General features: G+C 37.8%; 2 protein-coding genes across 4 annotated transcripts; both read right to left on the reverse strand.

Moving 5' to 3' along the window:
* Positions 1–1,450: 1,450 nt before the first annotated feature.
* Positions 1,451–17,778, reverse strand: basp1 (brain abundant, membrane attached signal protein 1). The gene is made up of 2 exons (XM_081374304.1): positions 17,632–17,778; positions 1,451–3,794 (listed from the first exon to the last, which is right to left on the reverse strand). The coding sequence occupies exon 2, from the start codon at positions 3,780–3,782 to the stop codon at positions 3,186–3,188; it is 597 nt and encodes a 198-aa protein (XP_081230430.1). The 5' UTR covers positions 3,783–3,794; positions 17,632–17,778; the 3' UTR covers positions 1,451–3,185.
* Positions 17,779–17,939: 161 nt separating this feature from the next.
* LOC308695969 (tripartite motif-containing protein 16-like) lies at positions 17,940–24,129 on the reverse strand. Of its 3 annotated transcripts, XR_014030770.1 has the most exons (7): positions 21,930–22,584; positions 21,625–21,720; positions 21,194–21,427; positions 20,922–21,081; positions 20,718–20,777; positions 18,606–19,384; positions 17,940–18,135 (listed from the first exon to the last, which is right to left on the reverse strand). XR_014030770.1 is itself a non-coding variant. In XM_081374277.1 (6 exons), exons 1-6 carry the CDS (start codon positions 22,515–22,517, stop codon positions 18,795–18,797), a joined length of 1,728 nt encoding a protein of 575 aa, XP_081230403.1. In that variant the 5' UTR covers positions 22,518–24,129; the 3' UTR covers positions 18,484–18,794. The 3 variants fall into 3 exon arrangements, 2 of the variants coding, with proteins under 2 accessions (XP_081230403.1, XP_081230404.1); XM_081374277.1 differs by lacking the exon at positions 17,940–18,135 and having other exon boundaries at positions 18,484–19,384; positions 21,930–24,129; XM_081374278.1 differs by lacking the exons at positions 17,940–18,135; positions 21,194–21,427 and having other exon boundaries at positions 18,484–19,384.
* Positions 24,130–24,239: the final 110 nt, after the last annotated feature.

Here is a 24,239-nt window from a genome sequence, read left to right on the forward strand (position 1 = left end):
CTGTTAGTGTTTACACCTGATATTAAAGTGATGAAATGGAAGTTGCGATAATCTTTTCTTCCCTATTGTGACGTATATCCAAGTGAAACACATTTTAGAATGAGAAAAGAGGGGGAGTGGGGGCCTAACATTTTTGATTAAAAATGACAAGTGCACATGAATAAAAATAAATAAATAATGATGTGCATGGATAATTCACTTATAATAAACACTGAAAAAAATAATATTTGTGACTTTTGATTTCATAATGACGTTAACATGCATTAACAGTTTAGTTAACAGTTTAGATTTGTTGCTTAGTTTAGATTTATTGCAGATAAAATTAGACTAGTCTTCTTTCTTTTCAAGATGCGAGTTCAGAAGTTTTGGTTTGTTTGAACTGTCACTGTCTCTTGAGTTGTCTCTATTAAAAATAGATTAAAAATGTGTGTTGGGGAGAAACATTATCCAATTTACATTGTCCAAATACAGGTAAATCAAGCATATAACGGTACAAAGTGCATTTACTGTATGCTAACTGTTAAATGCAACAGTCAGTTTAATGAAACAGATCTAGAGATAAGATAAGATCTAGATATAAAACAAAAGGTGAAAAAGGCTCCAATGTTATGGAATAGTTTGCCAATGGATCTGCAGAGTCTTTGTCTGTTTTAAAGTCTCTTTTAAAAACGTATTTGTATAAATGTTCTTTTGCTACTTTGTATTTGGATTCAGTATTCTGTTGTTGTTGTTTTTGTACTAATTATGTTCCTGGTTTTATATTTTGTAATGCTCTCCAAGCCTTTTTGTAATTTTTGAGGCACTTTGTGGTAAGAAGCGTTAAAAGTGTATATTATAATGATATACAATTATTATTATTATTATGCACAGTGAAAATAGCCTGTATTTGACAGAAATTACAAATTTATCAGCAAGTTGACTATCTCGACGGTGCAGTGAATGATTACTGCATATGGTTGTCAATGAATGGGTCGCTAAATTTCATTTTGGATTTAATAAAATTTTCCCAATAAACAGGCAAGAATAAACCTGGTGTCCTCCATGATTCCTTGTCCAATTTCCGACAACAAAGCGCTTGAATGCGACCAGATCGTAATCATGATTAATAGTAGATTTACAAATTATTAGTAGCTCAGTTAGTGATTAGCTGTACATGAAAATCAACATTTCTTTGTGTGTAATCTCATGGTTTTTGGTATATATGCTACTTCAGACGTGTCTTTTGTGTGCCTCCATTGCAGTGACAGCTTATATAACAGTTTAGATTTGTCGCAGATAAAATTAGACTAGTCTTCTTTTTTTTCAAGATGCGAGTTCAGAAGTTTTGGTTTGTTTGAACTGTCACTGTCTCTTGAGTTGTCTCTATTAAAACATAGATTAAAAATGTGTGTTGGGGAGAAACATTAAAACTGAATTTATCCATGAAAACAGAAAATCAAGACGTGTGAGCTGATTTTCAATCTGTTTCTTTCATTTTATTAATGTTGCTCCATGTATACAAGTACATATATCTCAGTTCTTCCATTTTATTTTTATTTTTTTATTTAACCAGGGAATTTTGGAAAGAAAAGGAATGATAGAGAAAGGAACAGAGAGAAAGAGAGAGAGTGTGCTAATTCAAATGAAATATCACCTGTAGCAACATTATCTCCACAGCAACCAAAAATACACAACAATAGGGCCAACCACTGACATGCAAAACACACACACACAGCCTCACACATATAGAAACACACAACGCTCACATTGTTCTGTCAGTATATTGAGAGATCTGTGTGTGAAGTGTGTCCTGTTTGGTGAGTTTGGAGGTCTGTCTCTCTCTCTGTCTCTCTGACATCATGACAACTGCTGCTTTCAAAGTACAGAAAGACCAGAACTCAATTAACACACGCACACACACACACACACATGCAGAAAATGCATGCTCATACCATGCATAACTCCATATGTACACTCACATAAAACCCTAAATCCTTCCACACACACGTACACACTTTAATTGAACCTTCAAACAACCAAATAAAGGAATAGTTCACCTTAAAATATATAACATAACATCATTTACTCATCCTTGTGTTATTCCAAACCTGTATGACTTTCTTTCATCTGTGTAACCCCAAAATAATCATTTTGAAGAATGTTCATGCTGCTCTTTTCTATACAGTAAAAGTGGATGGGGTCCAAAGACTGTGGAGCTCCAAAAAGGACAAAATAGCACCATTAAAAAGCATCACAAAAGTAGTCCATTCGGCTCATGCACTATATTCCAAGTCTTTGACATTTAAATCATTCTTTACTCATAATCTTGCATTGAAAATCTGCCTTGACAGATGTAGTCCCCATTCACATTTTATGCATAGAAAAGAGCAGCTCTTTCAGCTTTATCTCTCCTTTCACATTCTGCGGAAGACAAAAAATCATACAGGTTTATAAAGACATGGCCGAATTGGCATTTTTGGGTGTACTGTTCCTTTTAAAAACATTAATACTGCTAGCATTCAATACTGTGCGTGTGTGTATGTGTGTGTTTGATGCATTGTGCTGTACACTGATTTTGTTTCCACTGATATGTGAGAAAAAGAGAGAGAGAAACAAAGAAAGTAGGAAAGTCAGGGGATAAGCAAAGACACAATGCCAATCACTAACTAGAAAGCAGCAAACAGGAAATATGAAGTATGCATCAGGGAGGCTGGACTACTACTACTACCACTCACGCGCACACACACACACACACACACACACACACATACATACACACACACACACACACACATACATATATAATAACCCCTCCCACTGCCATAACATCACACTCAAATGGAGGGAAGTGAGAATTGGAGGGTGGCAATGAATAGATTCCATGTTTTTATTCCACCCCTCATTGAATGGAGGTAGAAAGAAAGAGAAAGAGAGAAGAAGTTGGGGGGCTGGTGGTTTGTATCAAAGTTCAATTGGATATTAAAGATAATATCATCATAACTGCCAGTCTTATTCACCATGATCATGTCCATCACCAACACAATGATCAAAGTCCAGCCTGTTAAAATCATTACTGTTATTGTTACTATTATCATTATTCATTTTATAATTACTGATATAATTTAAAATGGGCGGGCTAGTTTTATTATTTAGATTTGATTTCGTTTTTCATTTGCCATTAATCTTGTCGTTCACTGCTCCATCTGTTAATCCTGCACAGCGACTGCTTGCTCCTTATTGGGGGCGGGGCTGGTCTCCGTGGCGACCGGCTCTGCTGCGGCGGATTCCTTTGCGGGCGGAGCCTCAGTCTTTTTAGACTCAGCGTCGGGCTTGCTCTCCGTCGCTGTGGCTACAGGAGGGGCGGGATCTTTAGCGGCGGGGGCGGGCTCTTTTGCAGCCTCTTTCTCACTTGCCGGAGCTGCAGAAGGGGTGGATTTTTCTTCCGCTTTAGCAGGAGGGGCATCTGGACTTTTGGCGGGTTCTGCTTTAGCAGCCTCGCTGGTCTTACCATCAGAGGCTTTAGGAGCAGTAGCGTTCGCCGCAGGCTCCTCCTTCTTTGGAGGGGCGGCGCTTTTCTCCTCCTCCTTGGGTGCGGTGGAATTGCTTTCGGCACCGGGTGCGGCTTCTTTGGCGGCTGCCGCCGTGTCATTGGTCGTCTCGGTGGCGGCAGGGGCATCCTCCTTGTTCTCCTTTGGAGCTTCGCTCTCCTCCGCCGACGCTCCCTCCGTCTTTGCGTCCTTCTCTTTTGCCTTCTCGTCGTTCACATTGTATCCCTTCTTCTTTTTGCTCAGCTTCCCTCCCATTTTACCTCTGACCTGTGAAAGAGAGAAACAGAACAATCAATATTAGCTGCAATGTGCAGAGTGACTTTAAACTGCAGAAGGATCCATTCATGTGCTTTCTCTTTCGTCAAGTTGAATCATTAACACTAAGGCCCTGTTTACACCTGCTATTAAGATGCGTTTTGGTCGATCGGATCACAAGGAGACGAGGGAGACATATTCCCGTTTACACCTGGTGTTTCAATCTGTATCTTTTGTCCACTTTCAACCACTTCTGTCCTGATTTCTTCGAGGGGAGGGTCTATGGGCGGGTAAATGTATGGGCTTTTTCAGATCTTTCGATCTAATAGACTAAATAAGCTTGAACAATTTACATATGAACACGAAAGGAGTTGGCTAAACATACAGCTGTCATTTCTACTCTGACAGTCGCAAGACCAGCTGAGTGTGTGTTAGAAATCAGGAATGAGTAGGACTGGGTATCTTTCAAAAATTTTCGATACCGATACCTTGACTTCGATACCGGTTCCTGAACGATACTGAAGAAATACGTTTTAACAACATTACCTTAAAAAGAAACTTCAGTTTTATTTGTTCAGTTTGTTGACTTTTTTTACACTCAGCAGTGTAAAGATTTCTATGTATCTTAATCATAATTATCAACATGTATTATTTACTTCAATGAGCTTGTTGTTTCTGCCGTAACTTAATGCATTGTTTAACAATGAAACTGAATGAAAATTTAATTGAAATGCATTACTTACTGTCACCTCTGATAACAGATCACTCTAAATTGTAATTTAGAAATGCATTTTATGTAAAGCTGCTTTAAAACGATATGTATTGTGAAAAATGCTCTACAAATAAATGTGAATTGAATTAAATATAGGCTACTGGGTGATGCTGACTCGTCATCTCTGTAGTGTAGTGAACGCGCGTGAGCCTATAGAGAGAAATGCACCTTTTATTTGGATTACATAAACTATTTTTTTCAAATTGGTTCATTTAAAAGTAGACATTTCAAGCTTCTATAGGCCTATTTCTCATGCATGTGAGGCAAGTATCCTATACGCTGAGTTTCGGTTCATTTGTGACGCGCTACAGTTCTTCTTGGAGTCGAAGACGGATCAACTTTCTGCTCATAAGTTTATTCTGTGCGCTGTTAAGTGCTTCATCAGATTTGTCATGTTGCCGGTCTTGGCAGCAATCAAATATTGCATCGAGCGCTGCTGGTATCGAGTCTGGTGAAACACAGCTACACTTTTGATCTTTTCCACATATTTTCCATCTATGTGGGTTGGGACGCTCACACTACTGCCTCACGTGTGAGCCACGTCTCTTTGGGCAACCGCATAAACTAGTGTTTTTCCGCCCCAGCCAATCATGCTGCCTGCTTATTGGCTCACTGACGTTGACGAGATTAACCTAGGTATCGAAATTTGGTACCGAACGACAAGAAATGTTTCGATACTCGATAGTATCGAGGCAATTCGGTCAGTACCTAAAAAGTATCAAACTCGATACCCAGCCCTAGGAATGAGAGAACATTGTGCTTGGTACGTTTTTCTTCTTCAAACCAAACTTGGGTCTATAGGTCAGTAGGCGGAGAGCAGGCGGAACGTTTACACTACAAAAGCAATCTGGTTGAATGTGCTTTCGACTACCTCTGGATGTGGACAAGCTCAAAACGTTTTAAGCCTGGAACACACCAAGCCGACGCCGATGAAATAGCACCAAGAGAACTACAGCCGACTGTCCGCTAGAATGCGCGTTCTGCGCCTGCGTGTAAATGAGGCAACTGTCTATTTCTGCAGATATATTTGTCTATATTTGTCATTCAAAAAGGGAAACTGACGCTGCAGGCTGCAGATACACAAACCATAAACAAAGCAGTGCGTGCTTACCGTTTTGAATATCAATCGAAAAAAAGCCGACGAGGACCAATTTCTGCAACGGTGCAGAACCGTGCGGAACACACTGAGAAAACTTAGTCGGCCGACGCACAAAAACTGCCCGACGGCCGACCGTCGGCTTGGTGTGTTCCAGGCTTTAGACCACGTTTACACCTGTATTTAGGGTTGCCCACTTGTGATCTGATTGACGAAAACGCTTCTTAATACCAGGTGTAAACAGGGTCTGTTTCCTAAATTTCCTAAATGAAATCTTTTGGCTAACTCTGCTGTTTGTCTTAAAGAGAAGCAAACCCTCACGTCTTCAGATCTCAACAACTTCTCAGATTGTATTCAGATTTGCTAATATGTACCAAAGTCTACAAGAAGTATTGAATAATGTTCTTTCAATAAGAACATTTTTCATCCAATTATTTGAATATTCTGTCATACGGTAACATACTGTAGACTAAACCGTTTTCAATCTTTTAGATGTCACAGACTCCCAAATATAATTATCTTCATATATCCCAAGCCTAAAATTTGAAAAATATCTATATAGTTTCTTGTACAAAGGCCCAATTTATACTGTGAAAAAAAAAGAATATTATAAATATGTCTAAAACATTATTTGCAAAATATTAATATTCATTATAATATTAAAATAAAATAAATAAATGTTATTTATTTATTTTGTCTCATTTTTATTTACTTATTTATATTAATCTATGTTTTATTGATTGATTTATTTTAATCTTTGTTTATAATGTATTTATTTTGACATTTTTTCCACCGTTTTTCTCACACTTTTCCACGGACCCCGTAGCACTTCCTTGCGAACCCCAGTTTGAAAACCTTGAGTTATATGCTATACTATACTACAAACTATACTGTACTATATGAAATACTATTATAATATCTTCATTTTAGAAGAAACATCGAAGACATAGATGTAAAAAAAACGACTGCTTCCCAAGCCATGAAAGAGCAACCACTGAGCAATAAAATTTTCCTCTGGGATTATTTGTGGAAATTCAAGTGTAGCATGTCAAACGCGACATGTCTTGCATAATCAGAATGACATACTAAGAATGAAAATGCAATTCGTGCTTTTAATAGGTAAAAAAAAAAAAAAACAGCAAATAGGAAATAGGTCTCTGTGCAAGGTGCCATAATGAGAGGAAGCAGAAAATACCTTGTATGTTCTGCTCTGGGTTAATTTTAGTACATGCGTTTTTGCTTCGGTCTTGTTACAGAGAGCTAATAAAAGCTCAGCAGGCTTAACTCACATCTCTGAGACAGTCCGTCAAGATTCTATCATATCAAGCATCAAAACTAGATCATTAATCAGTAATCAGACTCCAGCGCTGATAGTTATCTGGAAAAATGGAGGGGGTTTTAGAGGACAGCATCTTTGAGCCATACTACCTGCAATTCAGAACCGCAGTTACCAAGGCAACCGGGTGGTCACGTGACCCTTTCCGAATAAGGAGCCGTGAAACACATTCTCTCTCTCTCTCTCTCTCTCTCTCTCTCTCTCTCTCTCTCTCTCTCTCCAATCTCCCTGTTGGCTGCTATAGCGTTCCTGAGCTCAACAACCATCTGTGTAATGACACACTTGCACACACACACACACACACACACATAGTTATTCTCCAGACAGAAGGAGAACTGTAATCATGTGAAGCCAACATGCGAGTTGAATACATATGACAATGCAAACATGGAAAGTCTTTCCTTTCAGTGTGTAAGAGAACAATAGACACTATCTGTCCTGTCTCCACTGAGTCAAGCAGACATCAGCACGCTGTTTCAGCGTTAAACAATACGCTGCAGTGTGTGTGCGTCTGTGAGCTGTCTCATCTGTACAGGGGGCTTGAAATTCACTTACTGAGTGAAACCTGCTGATTGGTAGTAAATGCGATCCTGCTGTGGCTTGTAAACTGTCTGTGCATAAAGTGTCAGCGTGTGTACATCACATATTCAAAAGCCCTGTCGCAAACTTCAGAATTAAAGGAGTGGATGTACAGCACTTTTGGCTCCTGCTCCAATACAGAGCAATACAAAAGAGTTCAGTTGAAGGGAAGACAAGCACTGGAGACTGAATAATGAGAAACAATGCATCAGTAAGATTAAACCTTCAGATGAAGCTTTATCATTGAGGCTAGGCCCTACGACAGAGCTCTACTGTGGAGGCTAGTTCCCACGACAGAGCTCCATCTTAGAGACTAGGGCCCAGGACAGAGCTGCACAGTGGAGAGAGTAGGTGAAAAGAGTTTGCTGGTCATTAGAGCTGCAAAAATTTATAAAAAAAAAATCATTATTGAAATCAGTGTGCAACAAAGAAATGTTTGTTTTAGACATTAATTTTAAATGAATCAAAATGAGTTTGTTCCTATATATAAAGCGAGTAATGAGTTATTTATACTTCTCTGTAACATGATTACAGAAAATGAGCAATATCTTACTTTGCATTTTATTTTTTATTTTAATAAATTTAATTGTTTTCAGAAACGCTGCTTTGATAGTTTTTTTTTGTTTGTTTTATTGCATATTGTATTGTTTATATAGTTTTATTTGCACTCTTTATATGATATATTTCAAACAATTTGCACACAAAATAGATTGCACAGACATCAATTTGCAATGTTTGAAGTTTGGAAAGCATTGAGGAAGATATCTGTATCTGTGATGAAAAAAATGAATGCACTTTTAAAATGCAATGTATTCCTGTAATGGCAGAGGCTGAATTTTCAGCATCATTACTACTGTTACTTCAGTCACATGATTCATTCTAATATGCTGGTTTGGTGGTCAAGATTTTTTTTTATTATTATCAATGTTGAAACTGTGCAGCTTAATATTTTTGTGGAAACCATGATTTTTTTTTCCTACAGAATTCTTTGATGAATAGAAAGTTTAACAGAACAACATTTATTAAAAAAAATAAAAAATTTAACAATATAAACATCTTTACGGTCACTTTTGATCAATTTAATGCAACCTTGCTGATTAATATATATATATATATATATATATATATATATATATATATTTTTTTTTTTATCTTACTGATATCAAATTTTAACGATAGTATACTATAGATGTATGTGTGTTGCCTTGTAAACAAGTAACTTTGAATCGTAAATTGCTTATGTAACTCCAAAACTCCAACACACACACACACACACACACACACACAGGCAGGGGAGGGGGGAGTGGAGAACTGGAGCAGAAAATCTGACCCAATCACTGTGCTGTAACAGCAGCAATGCATTCTGGGAGCAAGCACACATTAATAGCACTTTATATTCAAATACAATAAACTACATTGCATATGGACAGATTTTCTAGTAAATTGTTATTAGATGCCTCTCAATCCGTATTTGAATAATTTAGCTGACTTGTGTTATTTTTGTATGCAACCAACCTTATCTTGCATATCTAAATGTAATGACTCTAAAGTATATGTGTAGGATAATATAAACGTGAACGAGCTTAAGAAGATAAGTTACTAATACACATCCTCATTCAACCACTTGTATCCTTCTGTCTCTCACAAACACACTCTTATGTGCATGTGTGTGTTTGTATGTTGAATACAGATGCAGATGTTTTACCTCCAGGTCAACAGGGGGAAGTGTGGAGCCACATCCCTGAGATGTTTTATTGAAGACCGGACTTGAGTGAACAAGGACAAGGAGAATGTGACAGCTCAAAGTGTATGACACACACACACACACACTAATAACTTCAGATCTGTCCTCCAAGCTCAAATACACACATGCACATAACCTTAGAGATGTACTCAAACAAACCCCACACACTAGCACATTGTTGGCTAGGGCCCGGGCCTCTACGTAAACACAAGCTCAGGCTAATGAATAACTCCAGACCAGAACACAGAGCAGACAGCAAAACTGGAAGCTCTTGTTCTTTGTTTGATTGGTCAGGACGATTTGAAAAGTAAATGTGATGATGATTATTTTGATTGTTTTATTGATTATTCTTGTTTACACAGATCATGATTTAAGCACCAAATTGTGGATGTGCTTTCAGGAAGACTCAACGTGTGACTGTTGACAGAAAGAGTCTGACATATTTCACTCCAGGTTACTTGTTCTGTTTAATTTCTAAACTTCCCCCACCAGATAGTAGCCTACATATATATTTTTTTTAAAGGTCAGAGCTGTGTGTTCCAAGTGATCACTACTTCCTTCCTGATTAGTGCACACGTTTTAGACTATTAATAACTGTCTAAGAACTAGAGGTTAACTGACACTAACTATGAAACTAAAATCGAAGAGAGAAACTCACGAAACATGAATTGCGGATGCTAAAAACATCTTATTTGAGTTTTTTCAGTGCACAATTCAGTAAAGGAATTATGCAAATTAGGCAACGCCATGAATGCACCTACAACATTGGTGATGAACACAATTTGTAGGCTGTAATTCCCCATCTTACAGGCCGCTTGTAAACGCTAGTGGAGGATAATGCAGACTACTACAACACCTTAATTGGCTCTTTCAGATGCAGAAAGTGTGTTTGACCACACCACAGTCTGGGTGTCTTTTAAAGGGTTCTTCTCTTGTCAGAACCGATAAACTAATGTGCAGCTCTCCAACATATACAGTATAGCGCAAATGTGCCTCCGGCAACCTGAGTTCAATTCCTGGTTCGAGGTCCTTTGCCGATCCCGTTCCTCCACCCGGTGCTGATCTCTACACTGTCCTAAACAATAAAGCCATAAAAAGGGCAAAAATGTTCTTCTCCATAATTTGATGGATTACTGCTGTTATTGTCAGTAGAAAATGTGCTAAAAAATGATATAATGATCCTAATTTACCTGGAATTGTTCGAAGCCATAAAAAATGTGATTTACACATTCTCCTAGTTCACAATCGTTCAAATGTTTTGGGTCAGTACGATTTTTTGAAGAAAAAAACAACTAATAATCTTTTTAAGCAAGGACACGTTACATTTTAGTGGCTTATTGCCTTTTTACCTTTGAAAAAGTCAGTAAGCCACTCATTGTATTTAACAATACCCATTCTTAAAGCTCTGTAATGCACAACATTTCATACCTTTTTGCTTTATTCGGCAGACTGAAGACTAAAATGTGTGTCTTGAGTAAATGTGCTGTCATTTTCAAATTCTAAGAAACCAGCTGTTGAATATGCAATTGAGTTTAGTTTAATTTATATAGCTCTTTTGCCAAGCTTGAAGCACTTTACAAGCAACAACCGAAATGTATCTGTTCTGACCCGCAGCAGCTGGAGTAATAGGTGAACCTCCCCTTTATTGAGTCTAAAGTAGGAGATAAACCTAGAATGACAAGAATGTGCCTTGTCTATTCATATTGCTTTTTGTTAGGACCTTAGGTGTGTGTGTGTGTGTGTGTTTACTTCAGAAACACAAACAATAGCGTGAGGGAACGTTTTAAATGAACACGAATGCAATAAAACATAGCCCCAGCCAGTACTAAGATAAATAGTGTTAAAATGGAAAGAGAGAAGAAGAAAGCAAGAAAGACCGATGTCAGACGTCAAGATGTAAAATCGTTGACTGCGTTTCTAAAAGCACATTTGGAAGCGCTGAGGTGGTTTGCTAACTCATTTGGACAATGTCTTGAGAACGGTGAAAACTTTGACCTGGTAAAATTCTTCATCCTGTACAGAGCCATCTCTCAGAATGGAAATTGCTCTAATGAAAACAATGGCGAGGGAACATAAACACCACTGGCAGACAAAAACACGCTCGCACACACGAAGACCTTGAGATTCTTTCTTCAGTAGTGTACAGACTCCACATTACTCTGATGACTGTTTAGCGGCTCACTGATGGTAAAATGCACTGTGACTTTGAGTGTGTGTGTTTATTTAAGACTGCCATGGTTCCTAACAACTTACTAGAGCCAGTCTGAGATAGTAACACACACACACAATCCCTGAGCCTCACCCGGAGTTGCAGCCTTGCTATGTGTGTTTTGTGATAGTGAGTGAGATTTGATCATGTCATGTCCTTCAAGTACAAGCATCCATAAATCGTGTTCCTGACAGATGCTTGATAAAATGAAATGTGAGCTCCGTCACCTGAACACACTCTTTTGTCAACTTGCAATGCCAGTATACATGCATTACCGGAGAATTCGGTTATTTTTCTGAACAAACAAATGTCATTTCCACTACATCTCAAATTCTGTATTGTGTTTGATAACATGCTTTTGTTGCAGAAATTACATTTTGAACATTTTAGAAATAAATCAGCAGAGCTTTACTTCTAGCATTATGTAACTTTTATCAATTTTACACTTCTTATGTACTTTTAAAGAATTACAGCGTGACTGGATAAATTATATTTATGGTGATTTTCCTTCACATACTGTATCTCTTATCATAAATATGAAACAAAAAATTGTTGGCTGTGATGGAAATTATATCACAACTGAGGGATAGTCAACATATAATTTCTACACAATTCTACATAATTAAATTGTTTAAATTATAGTTTTTAATAATATTTTATTTTAATATTTTAAGATTGAACAGGGTCTGAGATAAAGGTTAAAAAAAATCCAAATATAGAAGAAATTCGAAAAGTAGCAACAAATTTGTTTTAATGATGAAGGCAAAGTGAAATATTTAGTATATAATATAGACTTTCTTATAAGAAAAATCTGTTGTTTTAATAAAAACAACTTCTGGGACATAAATAGTTGAAGAAAAGCCCACAAAATTTTTGTCAGGTTATCAGAAGGACTTAAGGTTTCATATCTGACTCTTTAAAGATTCATACAGTTACAAAAGACGTGTTATGTTGTCTTAAATATCTGAGATTTATGCTTAGTCTAAACATAGTCCACATATCACCAGATAAAAAAAACTTGGATTCACAAATCTACAGAGTGTTTAATGTTTTCATTCTTGTGGGAAACTTGCTGTCCAAACAAGAGGCGACTGCATTGTTCATTAGGCCTTGATTCAACGTCCTGAACACAACAGTTACGCCTTCACTCCTGTCTGTCCTTTCACAACGCTCTATGCAGGAAATATATAACGATACATTTATTGTTCTGAATTTGATATAAAACTTCTTTTTTGTCACTGTCGTATTTCTCCTGTTTAATGCTCTCATACAGTGCTAATACTGTGTTTTGTGTGTATCTTTCTCCAAGGGGACTGTAACAGACAGGTGGGGTCAGTGGGGGTCTGGCCTTTGATTGGCTGTTGCCGTAGGAACCATAGGAGAGCTGCCATTCTGGCTCATTCTTCCAGTTCCTTCAGGTCATTGCCATGGCAACCCAGAGAGAGAGATTCCATGATGATGACACACACATCAACAGAATCAAGGAATCTGAGCTGCTAGGTAACAGTTGATAATTAACACGTTTATATAAATAAATAATTAAACACATGAAGTTACCATGCACCCTGCATCTTGTAGGTTGATAAGTGTTAAAGGGATAGTTCACCTAAAAATGAAATTTCTGTCATCGTTTACTCTCATGTTCTTTCTTTTTTTTCCCTCTATGCCTATGGAACACAAAGAGGATATTTTGAAGGATGTTTCAAGTCAATGGGGTCCAAAACAATACTGGACCCTATAGAGCTGATCGCAATCTCAATTCAAACACCGACGCAATCTTATTCCTAAATGACAGCGATTCTCCTGTGTCTATTAAACCTTACACAAAATCACATCAGAACATTTAAATCTGTGTTCGCGCTGCTGAGCCAGAGAGAGAAACGAAACAGCTTCACAAACAGTCTATTCAACACCACAGTATGGTTATTTCTGTTTCAAATATTCAGATTATCACAGATGTACTAGGATAAATGTTTGCACTTCAGATATAAACACTGATGTGTGCGGTAGCGATCAAAATAGAGCAAATCACCTTTTGAAAGTGACTTGGCACTTGTATCATTACATCGTTACACCAGTAGGTGGCGACAAGTGATTGTTAAAAAATTGAATTGTTAAATGAATCATTCATTCAAGAGATTTCTTCAAAAACACTGATTCATCCAGTAATGAAACAAGTATTTATGAGCGAGTCATTGAATTATACATTCAAATCAATAATTAAAAAAAAAAAAAAATCATTCAAACTAATTTTTTGTCAGAGCCGTTTACTTGCTTTCTAAATTACTTATTTTGATTAGTTGTCTGTTCAGAATCGTGAGGAAATCGTGATCTCTATTTGAAACCCAAAAAATCGTGATTTAAATGTATGCGGAATCGTTCAGCTCTACTGGATCCCATTGACTTTGATTTATTCAAGATCTTCTTTTGTGTTCTACAGAAGAATTTTCACACAGATTTTTCAGTTTTGGGTGAACTATCCCTTTATTTCTTCAGAATTCACAACTACCTGCTGTATATTGTCAGAAAAATGTGGGAAAACAGAAAACAACCTGCAACTCCAACTAATAAATCATTTTAAAAGTAAAATAATTAGAAAGCTAAAAATGTTCAAATGTGAATGTGAAACAATAGCAGGCTGAGTGTCTCAGTTCTGCAGCTCCTCTCGCAGAGCACATAAAGCCACCAATCACTTTCCACACAGTGCACACAGACCGCAAAGGATGATGGGACAGAACCTGACTAGTGACTGACACTAAAACTTATCAAGTTTTGCCGACACAACTAAGGCTGCCTGAGGAAAACATCAAATAATAAAAGAATGCTCCACTAATCAGAAGTAGTTAACAACGGTGTGACAGAATGGGCACGTAGACTTTGAGATGTGTTTTTTTTTTTTTTTGTTAAGTGACGAGTCCAAAAATAACAGTGATTTTGAATTCATCTCTAATTTGGGACCGTCTCAGATGTGCTTGAGTTATCTGTCCCTTTCAATGATCTTCCTCAAACAAATGCACACACACACTCAAAGCTCTGCTTGGCTGAGCTGCCTCTGTCTATGTCAGTGCCATCCTGTCTCACTGCCTCCTTCCTGTCTCTCTCTTGCTCTCATGTCTATCCCGCTCTTCTTCTGACAAACACTGAAAACTGTGATCGCAATCACCTAAATACTCATCGGAAAGAACCTGGTGCACCTAATTCAGTATAGGATTTCTGAAAAAGTTTTCACTATGACTCTTTCAACGATTTTCATGGCTATTTTTTGTGAGTGGCGCACTTGAGGAAGAACACTTGATCACATGGTTGCTAGGGAGTTTTGTCTGGTTGTCTGAGCTAATGGCCCACAGGGATCCAGGTTCAAATTTAGCCTGGGTTGTCATCATCCCATTCCCTTTCTCTTTCACTTTCCTCAGGGAAATTTTTTCGATTTACATATTTTCCGACCGTGTGAATTTCGTAAATCCGAGGGAAAAAATGCTAAGTTTTCAATGACATTTACATTATTCATTTCAGCCAGCGTCCAAAATTAAACTAGACCGCGGCTGCATGTTTCAGAGTGAAGCGCGGCAGCTCATGATCTGGTGTTTTCAGTGCGGCTTGGTTCGCAATAAATGCTGCTCAACGCGAACTTCATCTCTCAAAGCGTTGTGAGATTTGGTCACTTTAGTGTGCATTTGAAACACAACATGCTCTAATCGTCTTCCCAAATTTGTAATACTAATATCTGCTGTCAACAAAAGAGAGGCTGGTCTCCCAGTGGTTTTAAATGCTCCACAGCCATAAATATTACTGCTGTAATTTTACTGTAAAATATATATATCATTATTAAAAAAATTAAAATATTGTTTTGAATAATGTTTTTTTATTGTTGCTGTATAGTCAAATTGAATGGAGGGAAAAAAGAAATGTAAATAAATGCAAATAAAAAGCCCATAATCCATTCTTTCTCAACTCACCGACTGAAACTAGACAAATATTCACTGATTCCGACTGAAAATCTCCTCTTACGTGGATCTGCACTCATGAACTAACCCATCAGACAATACAGATCTTTCTCACTCTCACTGCTTCCTCCTGAGTCCTGCTCTTTTCTGCTATTGCAACACTAAACTCCAGCTGGGCTTAAAACCTGGCGTCTCACACTGACATGAATCACCTGACTGCTCTTCTTGTTTCAATAGGTGATCTAATACAGGTCTGTATGGAGAGATAAAAAAAATGTAATCAAGAGTATTGCTATAATTCAACTCATGAACATGCATGCAGAACCAATGTGCAGATCTGTAAATGTTGTCACTCGCTCATGCAGGGTTAATAATGTTTTTGGTGGGTGAGTGACTCCTGTGTGAGTTACCTTCAGGCTCTTCTGCATTATACATACTCATTGGACAAATAAATGAGACCCTAACTGATGTAGATATTAATGTATCCCTACAACTCTGGCTTGCACACATAGAGGGAGTGAATGGGAGATGCAATTTCCAAAGTGTACCAATCATTATAACAACATTTTATGTCATCAATCCTGTTTAAGTAAGATCAATAATCAATACCCAAGACCTTATTTTTCAGACCTTTTACACTGGACATTTTTTTTCATGTAGTAACATCTGACTTGTGTTTGTACATTTGAAATGACAACATTTTGGCGAACATATACTTTACAAATTTCAGGCAAAAATCTGTGCTCAGTTTGGTTTGATGTTTCCAGGTTGAATCGCGTGACTCATTCAAGCGGCGGTTTATTATTGGTCCGTGTGAACGTGAGGATTATGAAGCTTACTCATACTCTTTCTCATAAACTCACCTCAGTCTCATAATTTCAAATCTTATCCGAAAAAAACACCATAGACGAGATTATTGGGCGGAGACGTTTTACACAATGTTATTTCAATATGCGGTGTCTGAGCGCTCTTTTTTCCCCTCACGGGAGGCGAGCGCGAGCGCACGGTCACTCGGTTCATTGTCTGCCGCATCGCCGTGAAACGTTAACAAGATTCTTCTACAAACAAAATATTCATGAACACAGTTGTGGGAAAATAGTATTCAAGTCATAAATACAGTTGTGCATTATAATACAGTATATCAGAAGCCAATTTTAGAGCTATACAGGGTAAAAGCATCAGTTGTCCATCCACACCCCACGCGCAATGCGCATGTGCCATATAGAGACAAAGGATCAGGCAATTACGGTTATAGCTTAAAATGATAGATAAACTAAAAATATATATATTATCATAAAAGACACGTTGATACAGTATGAAAAAAGACTGAATCATGCACTTTTACATTAGTGAGTGACGGAGTGAAGAAATTGTCTATTTGGCACTGTGTAGCATCATAAAGTGTAAAGAAAATGTGTATACACACTGTTAATTAATTATAAGGATTTGTCGTGTGTATATTATTTATAAGCTTCAGTTCCGTAATATCTGTGTATGTATGCGCGTGTGTGGGTGGGTGAGTGAGTGTGCGCGCTCGCGTGTGCACCAGTTAGACAGCGCTGCAAAATGTGTGCCAGCTCTGACAAAAGAGGGCGGTGAACATAAATCCGCGTCTGTGTAAACCGTAAAACGCATCATTTTTAATGTAATCATAACAAAAACAATTATCCCACATAAAATGAGGACTTCTCTGAAACCCCCCGTAATTTATCAATTTGCGCGTCAGAAAATCCGCTTTACCCATTACGCTTCACCCTGCTATTTCTTAAGTCATTTCAAAGCATTTTTTTTTCAGTATTTGTATTTAAATAATAATAATAACCAGTGCAAGAGCGACGGCATGCACGCGCATAGACAGTGTGTCTGTTCAGAACACGCCCCTCTCCACTCCGTTCAGTCGCGTGAATTCCAAGGCTGATTTATTGAAATGTTTTATGTGCATCTCAGAAATCAAATAAGCTCAGATACATTATTCCTCTCCAATCGCCGGCTGAATTGCGAGCTGAAATTTGCACTTGATTTAGGTATTTTCCTGGTTCACTACCGTGCGCTCCGTCTCTCCAAGTGGGAGCCGCTCTTATTTATCAGAGACGCTCCAACTAGACAAATTCTCAATGTAACTGAGTCAGAGTGTTCATTTAATCTATTAAAAGAGTGAAATAATCTTACCGTCGGCGGTGGACTTTCTTGTCACTCCTTTCTCGAGCGTCTGCTGTTTTTTTCCAATGTCTTTTTTCCCGTGCGCGTGGATTCGGCGGGGTTTATCGGGGCTGTTCGGTGTGTGTCTCGCGCTGCATTTCTCGCGCGCACTCTCGTATTCGGTTTGGGGGGGCGGGGGCGCGCGACGTGCTGCGAGCCACTGAGAACGAGACACGGAAGTGCGCCGCACAGTGATCAAGTCCCGCAAAAATAGCTGTTTTATGACTTATCAGAAGAAAATGAATAAGCTACAAACACAAGTTTTTATTTTATTTTTTAATTTGTGGTTTATTAAGATATTTAAAGCAGTGGATTATTTTGTCTGGTAGTTATAAAGCTGGTCAATGTGCGATGAATTCAAAATATTTCTTTCTTAACTTGTACCAGCTATAACCCAGCGCACAGGAGAATAACATGCTCAATAAATCTTCTCTTTTTTTGTCTTGGTGTGCCCTCTGGCGTCATCAGTTGATGCTGCAGAGAAAATATTGGTAAGTTGAGTACTATTTTCTTTAATAAATAAATATATATATACTTTATAGCAAATAGAAATAAAAAAGGTACAATTGTATAAGTAGAAAATTATGAATGTTTAGGAATAATTGTATAACAATTAGCATTTTAAAGAAATAACAATGAAGACTAAATATACACCCATTTAAAAAAAAATATTGTTCCCATTAAGGTAATGCATAGGCTATACATAGAAAAATGTCTATCGCATTTTTATCATTTCACATGTTCTTGAAAAACATTTAGGTAATCTATATTGTTTCAATCCTCAGGTTCAGATTCTCCATAAACACAGGATAGAGGCTCAGTGAGTTAATATAGTGTTGACACCTTTATTTTTGATCACGATAATTAAAGGTCATTTGTTTATGCAAGGGTTTTGCTGGAACAGAGAGAATAAGCTCATGAAAACTGCAGATAAATGTACATACACTCTTTGAAGATACAGAGCTGTTCTGTGAGGTGAAGAAAACAGATTTATTTATTTGTAAAAGACAATGTCGGACATAACAAATAAGCATCATTGCAATTCATGAATAAAATCACTTAATGCTAATGATTAGAACTGTGTTGTTAATGTTTTGAGTAAACATCACAAAAAAATGTCAATAACATAACAATTATATTTTGAGAATATTTTTCACAGAATTTGTACCATCTATTGTTAGATCACAGAATGTCACTTTTGAACAAATCAAAAAAAAATCTTTTACAAATCCAATAATCTGAAACCCAGGATAGAGCGGCTGAGTGAATGTGGTGTGGACTCTGTGAATGAGGGTCATTGTGTCAGAGACGCTGTAGAAGGACAGAGTTCCTGCACCGTGATCCACATACACTCCTATTCTAGAGGAGCTGGAGACTACAGGGAGTTTAGTCTGTTTGTTATTATGCCAGAATGAGCAACTGGAGTCAGAGCAGAACAAACTCCAGGACTGATCATTACCTCCAAATCTACACTCATATCCCTCTCCTTTCCTACTGATGCTCTTATATGACACTGATATACCCACCTCACCACTCCACTCAACCTCCCAGTAACAGCGTCCACACACACTATCTTTACTCAACACCTGAAGAAGACCATCAAATCTGTCTGGATGATCAGGATACTGCTGGACTTCGTCAGCATATTTAATCATTCTGTTCCCTTTAGACAGTGCCAGGTATTCATTCACTGTGTTTGGATCCAAAGAGAGCTGACGGGAATCTGTTTAAGATAAAAAGTCATACAAATAAAACACCAGAACTTTATTACATTTAGGATTTTATATATATATATGAAAAAAGTCAGTGATGTTAATCATCGTGTTGGTGTGTCCTTATGTGTTTGGAGTTGATCAGAATAAATTATAGTTGGTTAAAAATGTAGAATTGAAAAGTCAATTCAAATTTCAGTTTAGTTTTTAGTCCTGTTCAAATGTTTTAAAGACAGCAGCTCTGTGAAAAACTGTACAGTTTACAGCTAAAGGTCCATTTTAATGTTTCTCTGTCAAAACAAAACTAGCAGTGTCCAGACCAGGACGTTTAACTAACCCAGTAAGATAAACTACCTTTGCGAAAAACAAGTTTATTTAAGTGTGTAATTAGTATACTTTTTTAAACTGAAAATAAGAAAGTATACTTTCAGTCTACTTTTTATATACTTCTCAGAAATATACTTTATGTACTTCTTAGAAATAAGAACTGACAGAAAGATCTAAGTACATTTGGCCTACTTGTACCTATCTTTTGACCGAGATATACTTAAAAGTACAGTTTATATATAGTTTTATATACTGTCTTATAAACTTACATTGTTTGAAAATATTGATTTATAAAGAAAACAGATATGTTCCTGATTCTGAGTATCTGAATGTTTGTGTAGGCTAGTACACTGATAGAGTACTTAGGAATTTACTTTAAATCTATTTAACTTTTCCCTAATGTTCTGCCTAACATTACTGAATGAAATGACGACCCAGCTATAGGACTGTGAAGCTTTGGGGGTGTTGATGGACTCGATCCACTGCATCTATTTTGATCATCGTTCTGAATCCCATCCGGACAAAGTCTTTGACAAAAATTTTCTCAGCTTTTTGTTTAAAGTGTTGATTTTCTTTAATAAACTTACCCACATTCAAGTGTTGATAAAAAGTATGCATGAAGATATAATAAAATGTTTTTAAACTTAAAGTGCAGTTAAAGGTATATTTCAAGTATAAAAAATCAATACCTAAATAAGAACATAGTAGTATACTTAAAGTGCAAAAATAATATATAAATAGTAAATTATAAGTATGATGTTATGTTCACTTAAAGAAAAGTTACAAGTATACTTGCAGTATAAAACTACTAAACTAGTTGTTTACTGAGAGTACACTTCAATGTGTACTTTCATAAACTAAAAAAATTATAAAACGTTACTACTAGTATAAAAAGTATACTTACAAGTTCATAAATCAAGAGTGTTATATGCAGCTGCACATTTCAGTCTGATTGCTGATATATAATAAGAACTAAAGTTTGTCTCTTTATGTTTATGTATGATCATAGAGACTTACATTGGAGAAACTCCTCATGGGTCTTGGGTTCAGGGGTGGGAATGATGTTAATGTTTCTCACTGTGAAAACCAACAGACATTTTATTGTAAATATTGTAAAATAATATAAAATAAGTTTAATTATAAAACATTTTAGAATATTTTAAACATGCACTGTTTTTTACATGACATCATGTGATACATGTCAGTAAATGTAAAGCTTACCTCTGCCAGATATCTTCTCTATTTCGTCTCTGCAGAAATGCTCCAGTTTCTCTCTCAGATGAGACACAGATTTACCAACATCATCAAAAGAGAGACGAGAACTGACAGTGATGCTGGACGAGTCTGTAGATCCAGGAGGGACAGAGAGAGACTGGAAACTCTACACAGACACAAAGACACAATAGAAACACCAGCTAAAGACACAGAAACATTAGAAAACACAATCTCTTCCCTTCCTAAAGACACTGTCCTGTTTGTCAGATCTCTGTTACCTGGAGGAATTGAATGTGATGTTCTGTGTGTGAAAGCTGCTCCAGCTCAGTGTCTCTCCTCCTCAGATCCTCAATCTCCTGCTCCAGTCGCTCCAGTCGTTCTTCAGCTCGACTCACTGCAGTCTTCTCCTGGTCTCTGATCAGCTGTGTCACCTCAGAGCGGCTTCTCTCAATGGAGCGGATCAGCTCAGTAAAGATCCTCTCACTGTCCTCCACTGCTGCCTGTGCAGAGCGCTGTTAGGACACACAGAGACGCATTAGAACCAGTCCATTCACTCAGCTCTTACTGGTCCCTCACACAGCCTGTTCCCCACAGTGGGCTTCAGTGGGACTGAAAGAGCTCCAGCACTGGCTCCTCACGGACTGACTGGAGGAGAGTCCTAACTGAGTCTGAAACAGCTCTTCCAGCAGTTCTTCTGCTCTAAACTCACCTTGTGAGACTCTACAGCCTCTCTCAGCTCCTCAAGCTCCTTCTGTCTCTCCTCCATTCTCTGCTGGAATTTTCTCTGGGTTTCCTCCAACTGTCTCTATAAGATTTAGTATAAAGTCAATATACAACTCGTTACATGCGCCTCTTTGAGGGAATGTCACAAAGAACTGTTTCAAACATGAGCAAAGAGTAGAAATTACATTATCTGTTTAGTTTATGAACTGTTTAAAAATTATCTTCAAATATATAGATTACATAATTATGAATAAACATTTATTATTCAACATAACTACTCATAGTTCATACCTGTTTCTCAGTCCTCTCTGCTGCAGCTGAAACAGTGTCGTGGGTTTTGTGTTCATCCAACATACACAGATAACATATACAGGTCTGATCAGTGCGACAAAAAATCTCCAGTAGTTTCTCATGTTGAGAGCAGATCATCTCCTGAAGTCGTACAGTGGCGTCCATCACTTTATGTCGCTTTCCTGGGTGAAATTCCTCGTGACGTTCAAAATGATTTTGACAGTAAGAGTTCAGACACACCAGACAGGACTTGATGGCTTTGTTTTTGTCCCCAGTACAGACGTCACACTCCACATCTCCAGATTCAGTGTAACACTGAGCAGGACGAGCTTGTAGTTTTGTCTTCTTGAGTTTCTCCACCACTTCAGCCAGCATGGTGTTTTTACCTAAAACAGGTCTTGTAGTGAAGCTCTGTCTGCACTGAGGACAGCTGTAGACTCCCTTCTGATCATCCTGATCCCAGCAGCCTGTGATACAGATCATACAGTAACTGTGTCCACAGGGAATGGTCACTGGATCCTTCAGTAGATCCAGACAGATTGAACAACTGAACTGATCCTGAGCCAAAGAAACACTGGATTCTGCCATTTTATTTCACACACTAACAGACAGAGGGACATCCACAACACCAGCTTAGTTTCGATTTCTCTGAACTGAAACATTTCCTGGTTTTAAAACGTGTGCAAATGTGCCAATCATATAATTTACACGACTGCTACCTGTAGATGGCAGTCTGGTACAGAAACTCGCAAGACAGTTCATGAGACTAGAAACGTAATTTTATGATATATTAAAATCTGTTGTTTATGCTGATTGTGACAGTCATTCTGCTCTTTTCCCACAGGTTTATCAATCTGAAGCCGTTTACATTCTTCTTTGTAAATGAGAGACCCTTTGAATTTAAGTTACATTTGCATTTTTTTTATCCAAAGGGATAAGCATTGCATTCAAGGTATACTGTACATTAAATCAAATCATGCATTCCCTGGGAATCTAACCCAGTACATTGGTGTTGCTAGCACCATTTTCTACTGTTTGAGCTACAGGAACGCTTTTGCTCACTGTTTTTGGTATAAAAATATTTGTTGAGGGTTTAATGGTCTGTAGGGTTTAAGGGTTTGTAGGGTGTGGGGCAAAATTAAGTGAAATTCTCGTAATTTTTGTGCTAAAACCTGACCAGACACGAGTCTTTAGTGCATTGCAATACACACGCTTCAGAGAACGATTACAGCAGCACCAGTCCTGGACTTCATCAGCTCTCAGGGATGAGGATCAATGTTCAGACTCAGAGATTCAAAACTCGACAGATCATCATTTGTCCAACAGTCAGTTTAATTGTGATTCTTCCATGTATACACTCTTTGAAGATACAAAGCTGTCAGCGCTAAATAATGAAAAGAAAAATCACTTTGAATTCTTTTGTTCTGTTAGGTGAAGAAAATATAGTTGATTCCTATTTAAAAGACGTCAGACATAAATAACAAGCATAACTGCAACTTGTGAATAAAAATGATTAATATTGTGCTGATCATATTTGGAGTAAACATAAGAAGCATTGTCAAAATCAAGACATGACAATGATATCTTGAAAATATCTCTCACAATATTATTTGTGGAATCTCTGCATATAATCTCTATATTGATAGATCACAGAGTTTCATTTTTTAGCCCTGTCCTATCCATGATATAGTACCTCTAAACCTAGGATAGAGCGGCTGAGTGAATGTGGTGTGGACTCTGTGAATGAGGGTCATTGTGTCAGAGACGCTGTAGAAGGACAGAGTTCCTGCACTGTGATCCACATACACTCCTATTCTAGAAGAGCTGGAGTCTACAGGGAGTTTAGTCTGTTTGTTAAACAAACTTCAACAACATAAGGGCAGATCCTTTGAGCGCTGCTGATGACGCGATGAAGTGACGCTCGAGTGATCAAGGATTCCAATGTATAAAAAAAAGTTACATTCGATCCCTCCGTCCTCGCGTCTTTTCCTTGCAGCCTTCCCTCGCATCCTACAGGGGGCGGAGCTGAGACGCGAGGAAAGGAAGCGAGGAAAGGAAACGAGGATGCACAAATAAGAAATGAGAAGCACCCCTTGCGTGTGTGCGCTAGTGTGCGCTGTGCGCTAGTGTGCGTGTGTGCCTCGGGATTTTATCTCTACTCTCGAACCGAATTAATCAGAAACACCCCCCCCCCCCCCCCCCGTTGGACATTTCTCGAACCGAATACCCCCCCCCCCACCACTTTATACATAAAGTGTTGTGCCACGTCAGGGTCTAAGCAGTCTGAGAACTGCAGGTATTTGGAAATAT

Source organism: Scardinius erythrophthalmus (assembly GCF_964197995.2).
Source record: "Scardinius erythrophthalmus genome assembly, chromosome: 9".
In the NCBI taxonomy this organism is placed as follows: Eukaryota; Metazoa; Chordata; class Actinopteri; order Cypriniformes; family Leuciscidae; genus Scardinius; species Scardinius erythrophthalmus.